This window comes from Brachyistius frenatus, unplaced genomic scaffold, assembly GCF_029030835.1.
Source record: "Brachyistius frenatus isolate BFR_SWC_R1_liver_20210118 unplaced genomic scaffold, ASM2903083v1 Contig_135, whole genome shotgun sequence".
Taxonomy (NCBI): Eukaryota; Metazoa; Chordata; class Actinopteri; family Embiotocidae; genus Brachyistius; species Brachyistius frenatus.
The window spans coordinates 400,064-416,865 of NW_027210734.1; the positions used below are offsets into that span (position 1 = coordinate 400,064).

Consider the following 16,802-nt stretch of genomic DNA (forward strand, 5'->3'; position numbering starts at 1 on the left):
TGTATTTCAGGAAGTTGATAACGGAGGCGGAGAGCCAGAAAAGAAAGTTAAAAGAGAGGGAGACTTGAAAAAGATTTATATTGACATGTTTTACATTACAACCATGAAAGAGGAAAATCACATATAAAACTGTAAAACTCTTGGTGTATGTGTGTGTGTGTGTGTGTGTATAGGAGGTAAATCCTTAAGTGTCCAGGAGACAGTTGTGTGCGTCTAATGTAAAAAAAAACACATTATAAATGTCTGTACTTAACACAGTATATAATAATTATTTTATTAGAATTAACATTGTTGTATCAACTAAGTATGTTTAATCTGTGTGCAGTATTTACTACATGTGGAACATTGAAGAGAAGTTAGTATATTATCAGTCTCAAAGGTTCACTCGCTACTGCTTTTGTTGTTTGTTTTATCACATCTGAGAAACGGGCCTTGATGATGTCATAGTGATGTCATTAGGGTTCTGCTGGCTCGAGCTCGGATCGCACAAATATATATTATAAAGTCTGTTGCAGCAGCGAGGGAGAGGACTTTGAAAGAAGGGTGTTTACGAGGGAGTGCGGTCGAATGAAACACGCTTTTAAGTTGCATCATGGGAAATGTACTAGCTTTTATTTCTTGAAGGATATCTTGGCCTCGGATCTTTTGATTTATTTTTTCTAACTTATTCATCTTTTCAAATATGTCTCCTAAGTTCCTCAGTCTTCTCTTAAATCACAACAACTGCTTGAAAGATGTCAAATCATAATAAAAAATACAGTTTTAAATTGGTTCATGTTGCATAACTGTAAATTGATTATGAATTGTCTGAATGTCCAGTTGATCAGGAATGTCTCATATGCTGTGCACACATACAATGTTTGTGCAACATACCTTACTAATGTCATACATTTATAACTTATTTCTTTCTATTGTATTTTATGAGTAGAAATTAGGAATGTTAAAATCATGATTCAAGCGATCAAACAAAACGAAGACTATTCAAGGTTGTTAATCACATTTAAAAGACAGATCCTGTTATTGTTTTTGACTAATCAGCAGAACTTGTGGATGCGTTAAACTGCTGCCGAGTGTCTTTCACAGTTTGTAATACTTTACAGTTTCAGCAGATTTAAAGAGTGAGCCTGTAATCACGGGTTGCTGCTGTTCTGGTCGTATTAACATCCCTCTCGCTGCGTCACTCCAGCGCCTCCAGGACAGCTCTCAAGATGGCGGCCACCGCCACGGCGCCGGGGTCGGGCAGGGTGACCCGGTCGGCCGCGATGTAGCTGGCTCGCCCGGCCCTCGCCGTGAGGCTGCGGGTCGACTCCGCCCCCGAGGCTGCTTTCTGGGGAGTCAGGAGAAGATGGGTGGTTACGGTATGAATGCAGTGAAAAAAAAAGAAAAGAAAAGCTTGTTAGAATAATTACCACACCTGCACAGCAGTCTGCAGTACCGCCATCTGTCCACCAGGTGGAGCCGTGGTCAGCTTCATCAGCTCATCCACTGCAGGACACAAAGCATCCAACTACAGAGTGACAGAACCCAAACAGCAGCAGAGATATGAAGAGACGAACGGGGACCTGAGGGGAAGATTTCACCGCTGAGGGATGAAAATAAAATACATGAAACCACATTAATGAAATGTTTCTCACCATCGTTCTGTCTCCGGGGTCGGCGCCACCGTACCTGGAAGGCATCAACATTTAGGATCGTTTCAACCGCTGAACCCGTGATCACTCCAAACACTTGCAGGGTTGTCAAGGCAACATTCACTTCGTTGGAGGTACTTGTTTTCATGAATTACCTGATTTAAATTATTTTAATTAAATAATTACTTCTAAAAAGTTAAAAAGACTGGAAATAAAAACATGTTGGAAGTTTGCGGATGAAAAGCAACATGGATGAGAAGTCCTCAAACAACGGCATCAACCTGCTGATGAAGATCATACGAAGGATTGGAAACCACTGAACGGCCACATGAAGATCAAAACATCACACCTTCTCATGGCCTGTGTCCCAGCATGCATCGCGCCGGCCCAGGCTGCAGCGTTGCTCGGCCCTTCGGTCACATGACCGGCGGCCGCAGTGAGGAACAGGCTGTACAACTGAAAGACACATAATGTGTGTGTGTGTGTGTGTGTGTGTGTGTGTGTGTGTGTGTGTGTGTGTGTGTGTGTGTGTGTGTGTGTTGAAGACGTTGTCAAACATCCCTCCATACAATAAATACCCACCGCTCCTGAAGACCCGCCCATCTTCTCCTGCACCAACCCGGCGAGGACCGAGAACAGTTGCTCGGGGCAACCGGGGACCACGTGATCCCGGAGCCACTCCTGAATGGCTGAAAACGAGCATTTTCACAACTTTAGACGGAAACTTCATCGTCTTCTCCGGTTTTATCGTGAACGCTGCTGGTGCTGCGCACGGTTTCCTACCTCTGGCGGCCTGCGCGTGGGTGTTACCACAATCTCCGTCCCCGGCAGCGCGGTCCAGGGAGTTTAGTTCCTCCTTCTTTTCCAACAGCGTGGAACAAACTTTCTCCAGCGCTTTACGCATCACAGGACTGAGCGGACCTTCGGGGTGCGAGCCGTCCTGCGGCCGTGTGCGCATCACTGGAGCGTCTGTGACGTAGTCGCGTCCGCTCACAGTCACGCTGCTGAGGTTCGGCCAGGCGGGGGCGCTGGTCTTCGCATCTGGATGGGATAGACGAGGTTAAGTGTGTGTGTGTGTGTGTGTGTGTGTGTGTGTGTGTGTGTGTGTGTGTGTGTGTGTGTGTGTGTGTGTGTGTGTGTGTGTGTGTGTGTGTGTGTGTGTGTGTGTGTGTCCTTTCCAAAAGGCTGTTGGTTTTTGTGTGTGTTCGTTACCAAACAGTCTCAGTGTTTCTGGGTCGGCCTTCATCAGGGTCAGCGACACTCCCACCATCTCCAGCGATGTCATGAACGTCCCGGACATCACCCGAGCAACCACCACTCCACGGCCCTCTGTAACCATAGAAACCACCTGTCACAATTCATTCAATTAAATTTGGATCATCCTAAATACTTCCATCTAAATTATGTAATTTGTTATTGTTATTTAATCCTCACTGATGCACCTGAAACACTGGCTGCCTACCGCCTTTTAAAAAACACAAGAAGCGTTAATGCTGATTGTAACTCGGTGAGCTGTTGCACGTCGAGAGCTTTCTGTTGTTAGTGCTTTCTTTTTTTATTTTATTTTTTTACACACTCCGCTCACCGAGGCAGACGATGGTCGCTTTGGTTACGACGGCCATTTCCAGGCAGGACAGAGCTCCGAGGTTGTTCACACACACGATGACACTATCTCCTAAAAAACAAACACAAACAGTGAGTTTAAAAAAGAGCAGCTGCACTAAAAGACAATATTATAATAATAATAATAATAATAATAATAATAACAACAACAACAACAACTAGAAGACCTGATTTCAGTGGCAGATGTGACTGGCTGTCTGGGTTGGTCATGTGATGCATCATGGTCTTCACCACCTCATCTGCAGAGCCCACCTGATGAACAAGACAAACCAGTAAAACAAACAGAAATGGAGACGTACAAACACGACATTTGAGGCTGAATCCGACTCACCTTTGACCTTTTGATTCCAGGTTCTCCGTGGATTCCTGAAGGATGGAAAACAACCTGTGAATATTTACAAGTCGTCCTGCATATTTCTCCGTAGTACTTTCTGTGCTTCTTTGACACAGTTTGATCATCTAGTGCTTCCTCACTTCATCTTCTTAACCAGAAATGTAAATATCAACTTCACAGGAAAAAAAATAAATGGGTGCTAGCGGAAGTATTGGTTTTGAAATTCAACCTGAGAACAGCCTCACTGCTAACACGTCTTCGGGAAAACTCCATAATCAAATTCTTTTGCGTTGCCTTGATAAAATAAAAGGGTTTGTTGAGTCGTTAAATGAAGTTAAGGACAACAAACATGAGTTTTAATGTGCTTAGATTTTCACACATCAACCGTCTGTCTCCACCTCACATTGTTTTGCAGAAAAATGGTGGGAATCTTTTCAACACTTCAAGCTCCCGCAAACATTGCAGAGATTTCTTGAAAGGCATAAAAATCTATCAGATATTTACCTTCAGCTATCCACTTTTATAAAAACATTTGATTGACACCTTTATTACGAGTCTGGTCAAAGTTGTTTTCTTGATAATTAACTTGCAACTGAAGTCAATGGAAAAAAAAGAACATCAACAGGTTTAAATTTCAGCCCGATTAGAAGTCATTTTCTCATAAAATGTTCAAAAAGAAAGTGTGCTCCACCTCCCTTCACCCTCCCCTCACCGTCCCTCACCCAGTCCCAGCTCCATGTCTCCGGGCGGCAGGTCGAAGGTCGGCAGGCAGCCTGGAACGCTGCATGGAGACAGGCTCACCCCGAGCGTCCCTGGAATAATCACAGAAACACATCTCGATGGAGAGTTTCCCAGCAGGTGAGCGAGGGAGCAGGTAAACCCAAAAGAAGAGACTCACCAATCCCCTTCAACACCCCCGTCACCTTGGCAACAATCTGGTCCAATGAGCAGCCTTCTTCTGCCAAAGCACCTGCCAGCTGAGAGGAAGTGTGACCAGATGTTTATTACTTTAAATGAGATGTTTTTATCATGATGGAACAGGTACGCTTTTATTTTGAAATGCAAAAATGTGAACACACAAACCCGTCTAAAAGAAAAGAATCACTTTCTTCTGTCATTATTAAAGTACAATTTAAGAGGTAGTTAGATGTATTCTAGTGTTTCTGGGGCTTTCAGCTGCATCTCCTGGTCTTCCTCAGCAGGTAGCGTCTGCTCAGCTCACTCAGTGCACCGATAACTGTTCGTGTTTTATCAACCAACTGTCGTGTACCTTGTGTATGAAGACGGTGCCGCACAGGCCTCTTCGGCCGGCCTTACTGGGTCGCTCGAAGGCGCAGTCCTCGGCAACTATCACCATGTCAACGGCGACGCCGTGGTTACGGGCCTGCTCTGCCGCCAGGCCAAAGTTGAGGCGGTCGCCGGTGTAGTTCTTCACGATGAGAAGGACGGCGGAGGCTCCTGGGGAGGGAGGAGCGGCATTATTTCATTTAAGAGTCCAACATATTTGGACTTTTTTTTTTTTTTTTACGGCCAAAAATTTGCACAATCCTGTTCTGTTCACGACTTTCAATGAGTCAATAGACTTAAGATATGATGAAGACTGAGCATACATTACCAGCATTGTGCAAGGACAGAATAGCAGCCAGGATGCTGGCAGGAGGCGGCGATGCAAACACTCCTCCTGCAACTGCAGCTGACAGCATACCAGCACCGATGTACCCTGAAGACAGAGAGAGAGAGAGAGAGAGAAGGAGTAAACTCTGAGATTCAAGGTGCTCCGTGTTACACACTGAAGTATCGAAGTCTCTACCGCCGTGAGCCGGCTCGTGTCCCGACCCGCCTCCGGACAGCAGCGCCACTCGGCCCCTGAGGTTGTCCAGGTCGGACCGGAGCACCACCCTATGGCCCTTCAGCAGAGACAGGCCGCCGGAGGCCCCGACGAGGCCGCGGAGAGCCTCGTCCACGCAGCCGTCCACCGAGTTGATCAGCTTCTTCTGAGGCTGACGGACAGACAGACACACACAGTCAGCTCACCAGATATGAAGCTGTAGGGGCGATTTGTCCTCACATTTAACAACAACAACAACAATAATAATAAAAAAAGAAGCTCAGATTCAAACGGCCACTGAGGCACCAGGAAAAAAAGTCCATCGTTTACTTTAGCATTTCTGCAAACAAACAAACAAACAAAAACGACAGCATCTGCTGCTTCTCTTTCCCTGGTAAAAAAAACAAATACCATAAACCCTTCCTGTCCCTGCCTTCACATATATGGAGATTCACCTAATCTGACCAAACTGTCCAAACATAAGCATTAACAATTACTCAAATTGATTTAAGCAATGACACTAAAAAAATAATAATAATAAATTTAAAAAAAATTAAAAAAAAAAAAAAAAAATCACCTATCGTCTTCAAACAGAGAAACAACAGAATAAACAGATTAAGGGTTTAATTACTAAACACAACTAATAGCTACCTCATGCTAACTGTGCATGATGACACGAGAACACACACAATCAAATCAAAGTGTACAGAAGCTGAACAATAAAGTTTTACTTGCACCAACAACACAATGAACTGCGGGCTATTTCCAGCTGTCCCTGCAGGTCAGTGTGCTCAGGGCTTTGATCCTCCATTGCCAACTGAACCGGGCTCATAAAAACTCTTAATGTCAGCACAAATTAACAACCAGACAAATCTCGCTGCTCACTGAACTTCTCCAGTTCAATAAACACTTTTCAATTCATTTTTTTCTTTACCTCCATTTTAACTTTACTTTCCTCCTTTTCTCCTCTGACAGCAGGTTGAAGAAGAAGCAGCGTTCAGTCAGTTCAGACGGAACAACACCGGATGTGTCGCAAACTGGTCGACAAAATAAAAGCACACGCTTTTCGAAATGCTATAAATGGTTAACTATTACTATTAGGGCTGCAAAATACTTTATGATGATATTATGTTAAATATGAAGCTAAACAAGACCAGATATTTGATTCTAAGTTAAAAGAAGTGGAGTCAAACATGGAGGGTTGACTTTTATTTTGAAAAACCAAAGGGAAGTTTTGCTTTATTTTAGAAAAGGTGAAGAAGACAACAGCCACTCACACCTACTTGTTTCTACTTGTAATCTGATAAAAGTGGATTGGATTTAACAAACAAATTGGAGCAGAGTTAATCGACGGACAGACCTTTGTTTCACACTGATTTTGTGTTTTCACAAAAATAAAATGATATTTAACACGAACGCAGTGTGAGAAAAGGACCTGAAGCACTTGTGTGGATTTAAAAACTTTCCATACTTTTGTGTGAACCTTGTTTAAAGGGCTGAAACAGAAAAATAAAGACTTCAAGAAAAACTTACCCTCAGACAGGAAGTGCTTTTCCATGGAGGTCCAGAACCACCAGAGACTCTTCACACCTGGATCATGTGTTTTCTTTGGGCCTCAAACCGGCAGTCTGCATGAAACCTTTACTTCCGCAACGTCCACACGTGTCTTTCGGCCCCGCGTGTTTCCTCTGCATGTGGACTGACAAGTTCTTTTTGTACAGAACCAGGGGGCAGCGAGGGCACTTCACCGACTTCAGGTACGGCGCGCGTGAGGATGGAAACTCTGTCGTTTCGGGAGGTGCAGCGGGGGATTCGGAGGCTGAGGGAGGTGAAGCCGAGGGTGGCTGTGGCGGTACCGCGGGTGACCGGGGTGAAGCCGAGGGCGACTGTGGCAGCACCGCGGGGGACCGGGGTGAGAGGGTGTAGCTATGGTCCACCCCCACTGGTAAAGCCAAAGGATGGAGAGTGTATGAGTGGTCTGCGCTCACTACTGATGCAGCAGAACCCTCCGGGGTGGATGTGGGAGGCTCTGAGTGAGGTTCAGGTAACGCGGGTGTTGCGGGGCGTGCCGACACCTCCCGGGCAGCAGATGGAGCGGTGACTTCATCTGAAGGTGGCGGCGAGCCGGGGTCACGTCCCGGCGGCGGCGAGCCGGGGTCACGTCCCGGCGGCGGCGTATCGCATGCGTTTTGGCATCCGGTCACATGGACGGTCAGATCCTCTTTGCGCATGATGGTCTTCGTGCAGCGCGGACAGTGGTAGTGACCCGAGTCTCTGCACGGCAGGTTGCATCTGCAAATGATCCTGTCTTCAAGAAAAGAACAAATAAATCACAATGTCCCATATTAAAAATGTACAATTGTGAATTTTTTCCAACTATTAAAAAGAACATAAACGTTCCTTTTCGATAGACTGGCTCATTACTTCGCCTTAACTTCAGGCCTTCTCAGTTTTTAAAAAAAATATTTTTCCGTTGTGTCTCTGCAGTTCCTCTCGGTTGTGTAGTTTAGTGTGTTTTCTTTTACAGATATCTTCGGTCCTTTTCTTACCATTAAAAGGGAGTTTTTCCCTCTCAGCTGTTGCTCGTGTGTTAAAGTCCTGTTGTAAAGACTTTACTCTGTTAAGTGACCTGAAAATAACTTGGCACGATATCTATACAATATAATTATTTTACTAAGTGAAATTAAATCACAAATGACAAAAAAGTAGTTATGGTTCATTGAAAGTTACCTTTTTTTTTTCTGGCCAGAAAGACTGTTGACCTTTCAACCTTTCAGTCAGTGCAACAGGACGTTGCACCTTTAAAGTTTGATATTAAACAGATTTTTCTCGTGAACTTACCTTTGAAGCGCACTGCGTTTCTGATGTGGACATCCAGGTGTCTCCGTTTCGTTTTCTCTCGTGAGGTTTGAAATCTGGGACACAGAGGACAACCCAGCTGGAAAGGTGTGTCGTCGCTGCTCTCCAAGCGGCCTCCGGCATTTATTATGGATGGATGCATCTGGAGAAAAAAACAAGTGGAGGGTGTTTCTTTCATTTCATTTCACGACTGGTCATTTAAAGTGACTTTAAGCAGCAAGAGAGTCCAGCGAGGTGACGGACCGAGAGCTCTCTGGACTCAACGACATATCACAGTTCCTCAGACAACACCGTATAAACCCTGAGAAACGTCAACCAACTTTTAAAAAGACGGTGGACCGACTCTGTGCCTTCATGTTGTTCCGCCCACCCCGCTGCCTCTTCGCGAGGGTGCCGAGCTGCAGACAAAATGGCGAACACAGAAGACCGTTAAAAAAAGCTTTACTTCCTGGGTGACGTCTTGAGGGCGGGACTAAAGTCCGCCGCTCGTCCCGTGATTGGTTTTCATGTTCTGGGAGCTTTAAGTGAAAGGCTCACGGACCAATGAAAGTAGCAAAAAAACAAAACAACTCCGTCTCCATCCTAGGACCAAAACTCCACAGTTGAGAGGAAATGACGTAACCGCTGCAGCGGAAGTCGCGGTTCTTTGAAAGTCCATCCAGATTTTCACGTTTTACGGAGCAGCAAAAAGTACCTTTAAGAATGGTGTTGAGAAAAGTCACGACTGACTGATGCTGACACACGATGAGTGCAGTAAAAGCACAATATTTCAGATGTAGAAGTATAAAGTTGTTTAGGGTGGAACTACTCAAGTAAAGTAAATGTCAGCCCACAACAAATCTGCATTTCAGTCAATGATTAGTGACATTCTGTTCACAAGCATTTATATTGTAGTATTAACAATAGTAATGGAGTACTCTTACACTGTTTGCTGATACTTTTATTGAGGATCTGAATACTTCTTGTGCTTCCAGTCAATCATCTGCTACATGAACTCACAGGATTTGGGACCCATTTTCCAGCTGTTTGGTTTGTTGTAAAGTAAGAAAGATTGGAGAGACGAGGATGATGAGCCACCATCAGTGGCCAAATTTACCCCACAAGGATCATTACGCTTTATTTTTTCAGTATTAAAGGAGTGCAGTGATTGTTTTCGGTACATTCAACAGTTCAAGGACTCAATACTTAATTATAAAAAGATAAAATAAAAATAAAAAAGCACTATAAAAAAGGATTATATTCTTCACTAACAAATCCCATTTTGACTGTTAAATTAATCAAAATCTGTGAATTTATTTTACAAACAAACAGAGGTGAGGGGGGTGGGGGGCAATATTCAGACTTTATGGGGAGAGTTCAGCACCCTGACAGCCTCATGGCTGAAGCTGGGCGGAGAACGTGTCACGAACAGTCATTGTTTCTTCACAGGGAACAAATAGATAGATAATTACTTTATCAATCCCGCAAGGGGAAATGTTTTCGCTATAGCAGCCTTTATAGATACAGGTAAAGCAATAAAAATAAGAGTAAAAAATATCTAATATAAAAATGCACAATATATATGTAACAAGTTTGTGTTACCGTTGTGGGTTCCTCGGACACAAATCACACTCCAGCCACTGATCTCAGTTTAAGGAGTTTATTTTCACAGCTGAGCCATACACCATCGTGGTCGCACTCTCCTGCCGCCGAGCAGGAGCGGGTGGGTGCCGTCTTGTTGTCACCGCACCTGAGGAGTCTCCCTGTACCGGTCCTCTCCGGTGTCTCACTGCTCACTTTATAGGAGAGAGGCAATCAGTCAAAATCCGGTTCAGCTGGGCTCATTACACCGTTCCCCGAACTACTCCCCCCATCTATCCCCCCTACAGCTGAGCTAAACCACACCCCACCACCACAATATACTATTATAATAATCATATTAAACTAACCAAACAATAGTGCAAAGATTTAAACAAACAAACAAACAACAATATGAATATCCTTCATGAGGTGTGCCAGATCATGCTACCAGCTAGCAGGACAGTCATCGCCGTGGTAACTGACAGACCTCTACCAGATACCCCTTAACTGTCTCCTTCACATTTCTTCGTTAACTTCATTGTTGTCCTTGTTTTGGGTCCATTTACAGCTGGGTTTCAGAGGAGACATGTCTGTCCTGCTTAACCGGTCTTCATTCATAAGGGGGACGACGATTCTGCTAGGACCTTCGAGCTCATCATCAGCTGCGTTAGCAGAAGGATGACGGTTTGGATTCAGCATAACCTTTTTAACAACCCCAAAAATGAACAGAACAGTCCCAAAAATGACCATAACAGTCCCAAAAATGAACAGAACAGTCCCAAAAATGAACAGAACAGCCCCAGTCCCAGTCACAATCTCATCAGCAGATGGCGTAGGTTCTGGACCTGCAGAGGAGAAACAGTGATAGTTGTCAGCTGACAGGGAGGTAATGATCAATCAACATGATGTGTTTCCTGTTCAAACTGCTGTCAGACTTGACCTCTGACCCTGTCACTGTCACTGTATGTAAAACAGCTTCAGGTTTGAACAGAGACAAATTGAACTCTACTAACTCACCAGGTGGACGAACATCGAGGGGGAAATTGCAGGTGGATTTAATAACAGGATTGTTTCCCTCTCTCTGGGTGACTTCACACGTGTACGTTCCACTGTCGTTCACCGTCAGATTCGTGATAATCAGAGACACATCTCCACCATCCATCTGCAGGTTTCTCAGCTCCACCCGGCCCCCATAAGATGGATGCTGGTTGTCTCTCTGCACCTTACCATCCCGAAAAAAAAGGACATTTCTCGAGTCCAGGTCAGATCTGGTCCAATTTATAGCAACGATGGGGACGCTGTTGTTGACAACTTGACACAACAGAAGGACGTTGTCTCCCGTCTCACGCGTGATGTTTTTCCCGTCTGAAGGAGACAAAACAACAGAGCAGAGAGGTTGTATTTACATTTTCAATGACACCAAAAATACCACAATAAGCTCAAAAAGAGGCAAGAGTTACTTGAACAAGGTATTTCACATATTTCCACCTGTATTGTGATTTATAAAGGGAACATTGCGTGCAGGTGTGCGTACGCAGTTTCATAAATCGGGATTTTTTTTTTTGTTGCCGCAGGCCCTTTTCAGCATTTGTGCGGACATAGATCTGGGCCTTACTGCTTTAATGTGAATCCTACACGTTTTATAAATGAGGCCACTGGTTTTGCCCCGCCGCTCTGACCCTAAACTTCAGCGCAGTGCAAGTGGCTGCACGTCTAAGCGTTGCGCAACACATGGACACTCCCTGTGGAGTGAAGTGACAACAGATTCCCGAGGATCGAAAAGAGCAGGAAGGCTGCAGAGCCGGACCGAAATGTGGGGAGATGAACCGTTTATACCAAACGGCATGGATGCCTTTCATAAATATGGGGACTGTGACATCTTTTACTCATAAGATGGAAGAGCTGACTGCGCTGACCAGACAGCAGAGGCAGCTCAGCCCGGACTCACAGGTAGGTCTTACCACGACGCTGGAGTTTGCTTCCGATTCAGTACTTAAGGTAAAAGTTTGGTAAACCCGTGTAAGTAATGTAGTTTGGAATCTGGACCAGGTCCAGTGTGGTCCAGAGGTGGAGCATGACAGTAAAATTGCCCTTTTTTTCATTTTCACAAATACAACAAAGGTTTCACAAATCAGAAAGTGTTTGTTTTTTTAGAGTCCTTAGTCTCTCTGTGATGATCCCGTCGAGGTTTTACCTCTCTGAATACGGTAGTTTTGGACCTGGACGAGGGCTGACGTGGCATTGTGGTGCAAAAAAGCAGTGAAATGTCCTTCTTTTTTATTTTTTACAAATAGAATAGAGGTTTCCTCAAATAGAAAATTAGTTTCAGACAGATTTCAGGCTTCATTTAAGATGCCATTTTAGAGATTGTGAACCCCTTGGCACGTGTTTAACAGCCACGCTGCACTAGCTTAGCTTAGCTATCATTGCGGAAGCCGAATACGTTGAGCACGTGTGTTTCGCCGACTTTTCACGCAGTCAATACATGACTTTTTGGCCGAAGTTCTCCCTAACATTTCTGACACCGGTTTCGTGTTCGGAAAAGAGGAAAAAGGTCTGGTTTTGTGGCAGAAAGCCTTGAAGAAAAAACTACTTCCATTCTCAGTTCATAAGATTACTCGATTCGACCACAAATACAATACTGTATAGGCTACATGTGGCAAAAGTAAAAACAAATTCAACACGACTTATGTAAAAGGCATTTTCCAAAACAACTCACCAGGGTTAACCTGTACCACCGACAGAGCCAACATGACGATTACCAGCTCTCTGTTCACCATGACACGAGTGTTTTCTATCCTATAAATCTCTAATCTACTAACAAGTAGTCTAAAAGTGGATAAAACTTCTCTGATGCTGCGCAGCTGTTACTACGACCCAAGCGTCTGACCCAAACTAAACTGTCCCTCTACGCTCCCGCGCTAAAGTTAAATATCGTGCTGCGTGACGTCATTAAGCTCAACCCATTACTCAACTATGTCACCTCACAAGAAGCAGACAGTTGTGTAATGTTGTAAAGTTCTGCTGTAAGGACTTTAATGTGTTAAGTGCCATGAAATAACCTGTGTTGTGATTTAGAGCTTTATGAATAAACTGGAATTGAATTGAATTTGACTGTTTTCATGGACACATGATTAGAGGTTTTCTATTTGTTATGTGTTGATTCTTTCGACTTTACTGGTTGTGTTGTACTACAATGTGAAGATCTGTTGCCATTAGGCAAACTGTTGTTAGGCAACAGATCTGTGGACTGTTGTCGTGCAGCCACACAGTTAATTCGTTGTCCGACATCGACCACATCTCTGGTTAAAGCAGAGAGAGACAGCCGCAGCCAGACCACCTGCCTCTCACTTCCTCTCAGCTGTACCACTATCTTCTACAGGAACATGCATCTGTTTCTACCAGTGTGCAAAATCAACGATGTTCCTCAGACAGTCAGTGAAAGCATCACGCTGGTACTGATCTTCTTTAGGTGTCAGTTGTTGATTTCCGGTTTGTGAGGACTTCTATTATCTTTAACTAATGTTCTGGTTCAGTGCCTCATCTCAAAACCTTATGTCTCTGCGTCATTGCACCTAAACAAAAAAACGTATCTCCCCCAGAGGAAACCACAACGATGCCAGCCAGAGGAAAGAGGAGGGATTTATTCGAAGTCAAAGTGAACTGATGAAAGTGATGATTTAATGTCACCGAGCAGCAGGATGGAGGAAACATCTCTATTGTGGCTCCTTTGTAAGTACCTGACACATTATGAAGGATCAATTAGTTCAGAGTCTGTTCCTGTTAAACGCAGCGCAGTGATGCGCACCGAGCCACAGGAAGGAACAACCTTCGTGAGTTAATGTTCCAAGTGAACATTTGTGATTTCACCACGGACCTGAAACTGGAGCAGAGAAACATCAGATTTTGTCTCAAACTCGGAGAAATGGTCGACAGAGACCCTCGAAACGCTTCAGGAAGTCTCCGGCGATGAAGCGACGAGCCGGGCGAGGTGTTTCTGAGTGACGTTCACGTTTCAAAGAGGGGGCGGAGCTTCACCGTCCGAGACCGAAGAAGGAGGAGTCAGGTCAGGAGACACCAGCTGGGTTTTCTCTGACGTTGCGTCACCGTGAATTCGTCCTCCAGAGTCGGACTGTCCACACCGAGTTCTACCGGGACCTTCTGAGAGAAAACGTCCGCTGTGAACCACCTGAACTGTGGCGCTGAAAACTCCCAAGATTTTTGCCTGCAACCTCACAATCACAGCTGCCCACCAACACGAGTGACCGGATTCGACTACCTGTGACTTCTTTCTGTTCCCCCAAAATCTGACGTTTCTCTGCTCCAGTTTCAGATCCGCGGTGAAATCACAAATGTTCAGGTTACCAGCGGTTACGTTAACGTGAGGAACTGATGTTGATCAAGAGACGACGCCCGGAATACTTCATCAAGAAAGTTATAGCTTCCTCCTGCTCCGTGTGCATCACTGTGCTGCGTTCAACATGAATAGTCCGTGAACTTTTTAATGGCAACCTCATGTGCGTGCCTCTGATCTCGTTTAGAATGTAAAATTTCAAAGTAACCTTTTCTTTTTTTAGTTTTGACGTCACTGCTGAGCTGCACAACCAACCAAGGTCAGTCGACATAGTTTAAAGTCTTTCTAAGAGACTGTTGGCAGATTCATTAAGAAAAGGGTGCAGCTTAAAATAACCCCGATGTTACGAGTAGACGCTCCTCCTCAAACTCTACAGTCTTCAACATGCATTGACTTATTTTAATTGAACCAAAGCCTCCAACTCAGAGACATCAACACCTCAAAGATGAGTTTCAACAAAGGACTAAAGAACCGGCACAAATCATGATGAACCGTCCATCAATGCATGCACATATCAGCCCGCATGTCCTCCGCTCTTCCTCGCAGCTCGTCTGACTGTGACTCCCAGCAGCTCGCAGCTGTTTGTGGGAGATCCTGTGTCTCTGAGCTGCGACGACGACGACTCTGCTGGATGGACTGTGAGGAGAAACGCAACCCAACGCAAAATGACCTGGTGTGACGAATGGGGAAAGGCAGCTGGTTCCTCCTGTAACGTCAGCTACCTGGCGCCGTGGGACAGCGGAGCTTACTGGTGTGAGTCCAGAGAGGGAGCATCCGGTCACGTGATCAACCTCACCATCACGGGTAAGATGGGAGGGTACGGTCAGCGCCGATGACGCCGCGTTGCACGTGGATGACCTGCTGCGGTTTGTCTCTTTGTTGAGGTGGAGCAGTGGTCCTGCAGAGTCCCGTCCTCCCTGTGATGGAGGGAGATGATGTCACACTGCGCTGTAAAAAAAAGGCCACGCCCACCGACCTCCCAGCCGCTTTCTATAAAGACGGCTCCCTCATCGGGACGGATCCTGCGGGTCACATGACCATCCGCCATGTTTCCAGGTCCAACGAGGGCCTCTACAAGTGTGACATCAGTGGTCACGGAGCGTCTCCACCCAGCTGGATCACCGTCACAGGTGAGGAGCTGAACTTATTTCGTCTTAATTACTGTCCTCCATATTTATTCTTGCTAGTTCTGCAGCTTTGAGAAAATGGGAACAAAAATTGGTAATAGATTGGTAATACCCTCCTCTGACTTTTGGTCTTGATTTGTTAAGCGGTGTTTACCCTGCTGGTGCAGCACACTTCAGAGTAAAAGTGTAAAACAAACTCTAAACGGTTTACGAGGGTTTGAACTTTTACTGACTAAATCGGTGTTTGGTCTTCTTTTACAATGGATACGTGTCATTCAGGTCAGATTTTGTGATGTCACACATTTAAAATTTAGAATCTCTAAAATCTTAGGAAAAAAATCATGTAAATTTAAGCTTCTTTCTTTTCCACAATTTCAACTCCGCACACACAATTTTTACACCAAACTGTGGGGAGATTTGTTGGCTTTTACCCACCGTGACTTTCACTTCAACTCTCCAATAGACTCCCATTATATCTGAGCTCTGACAGGTTAGAGAACAATTTCAGTGTGCTCATATAATACAAACTAGGTGAATACAAATTCATCCGTTTATTCAGAAGATTCTGCTGCTCACAATAAACACCTTTTTCTTCTCTTGTATTTTTCTTGTCTTTCTCTCTCTGATAGTTTCATCCACATGTTCACCGAGTGAGCTTCTCTCTACAACTACCGGTAAACCCACGGCCACAACCGGAGCTCCGCCCTCCGGCTCCGCCTCCTTCCAGCTGAAGCTCAGACTGCTCTGCCAGCTGGTGATGTTCTGTCCGTACTTCATTTCTACTGCCCTCTTGGTGTCTCTATATCGATGCAGAGCCAAAGGTAACACTCAGGATCATTTACTGACCTTTCAACCGGTCAGTCAACCGGCTGACTGACGGAACAAACCAGTCCACCAATAAACCAAGCATTTAGCCAGTCTGTCAATCAGTCACCTGATGATTGACAGCTGTCTTTAATGTTAAAACTTTTTTCTCCATTTTCTTTCTCACCTACTCTGACTGCAGGAAATGAGCTCCCTGTCTCCATGGTGATAACCCCGCCCACCCAGGCTGCCCTGCTGTAACCACGGAGCATCACCTCTGATCTTCTTCGTGTCTGAGCGGATGGAAACTTCAGAGAAACATCAAGACAGTTACAAGTGATTCTGTTGTTTGAGAGTCACTAACCCAGGACATCTTTCTGTCACTGTCATATTTAATAAAAAAAACATTTTTTTTTTTTTTTTTTAATCTTAGACTGAATCTTGCAAACATATTGAAAAGTCTGTGTTTGCAGTTAACATCTCAGATTAGGCTAAATGAAAGATACACAAATGTTGAGCACAAAACGGTCTCCTTACTTCTGTACAAATGAAACCTCGTAGTTGTTCAGAAGATTTTGAAAAATGTACCCGCTCCAATGAAAATAAAGACGAGGATCTTTTCTGTCGCTGGTTTGTTTGTGATTGTTTGGGTTTTATTTGTTCATTCATGTATTTGTGTTCA

The 16,802-nt window shown here is 44.7% G+C and overlaps 2 protein-coding genes across 4 annotated transcripts; one reads left to right on the forward strand and one right to left on the reverse strand.

Annotated features, from left to right (window-relative positions):
- Positions 1-59: 59 nt before the first annotated feature.
- On the reverse strand, positions 60-8,421 carry tkfc (triokinase/FMN cyclase). 2 transcript variants are annotated; one of them, XM_069714799.1, is made up of 18 exons: positions 8,258-8,421; positions 6,950-7,720; positions 6,351-6,453; positions 5,399-5,588; positions 5,204-5,308; positions 4,859-5,046; positions 4,487-4,565; positions 4,311-4,400; positions 3,586-3,620; positions 3,422-3,506; positions 3,217-3,306; positions 2,844-2,960; positions 2,415-2,672; positions 2,214-2,320; positions 1,981-2,087; positions 1,635-1,668; positions 1,415-1,507; positions 60-1,327 (listed from the first exon to the last, which is right to left on the reverse strand). In XM_069714799.1, the coding sequence occupies exons 3-18, from the start codon at positions 6,354-6,356 to the stop codon at positions 1,178-1,180; spliced, it is 1,734 nt and encodes a 577-aa protein (XP_069570900.1). In that variant the 5' UTR covers positions 6,357-6,453; positions 6,950-7,720; positions 8,258-8,421; the 3' UTR covers positions 60-1,177. The 2 variants fall into 2 exon arrangements, with proteins under 2 accessions (XP_069570900.1, XP_069570899.1); XM_069714798.1 differs by having other exon boundaries at positions 6,950-7,724.
- A 3,189-nt stretch (positions 8,422-11,610) lies between these two features.
- On the forward strand, positions 11,611-16,750 carry LOC138630430 (high affinity immunoglobulin gamma Fc receptor I-like). Of its 2 annotated transcripts, none has more exons than XM_069714784.1 (7): positions 11,611-11,785; positions 13,438-13,567; positions 14,413-14,448; positions 14,736-14,993; positions 15,074-15,319; positions 15,946-16,137; positions 16,323-16,750. In XM_069714784.1, the coding sequence occupies exons 2-7, from the start codon at positions 13,519-13,521 to the stop codon at positions 16,379-16,381; spliced, it is 840 nt and encodes a 279-aa protein (XP_069570885.1). In that variant the 5' UTR covers positions 11,611-11,785; positions 13,438-13,518; the 3' UTR covers positions 16,382-16,750. The 2 variants fall into 2 exon arrangements, with proteins under 2 accessions (XP_069570885.1, XP_069570886.1); XM_069714785.1 differs by lacking the exon at positions 11,611-11,785 and adding an exon at positions 13,316-13,327.
- Positions 16,751-16,802: the final 52 nt, after the last annotated feature.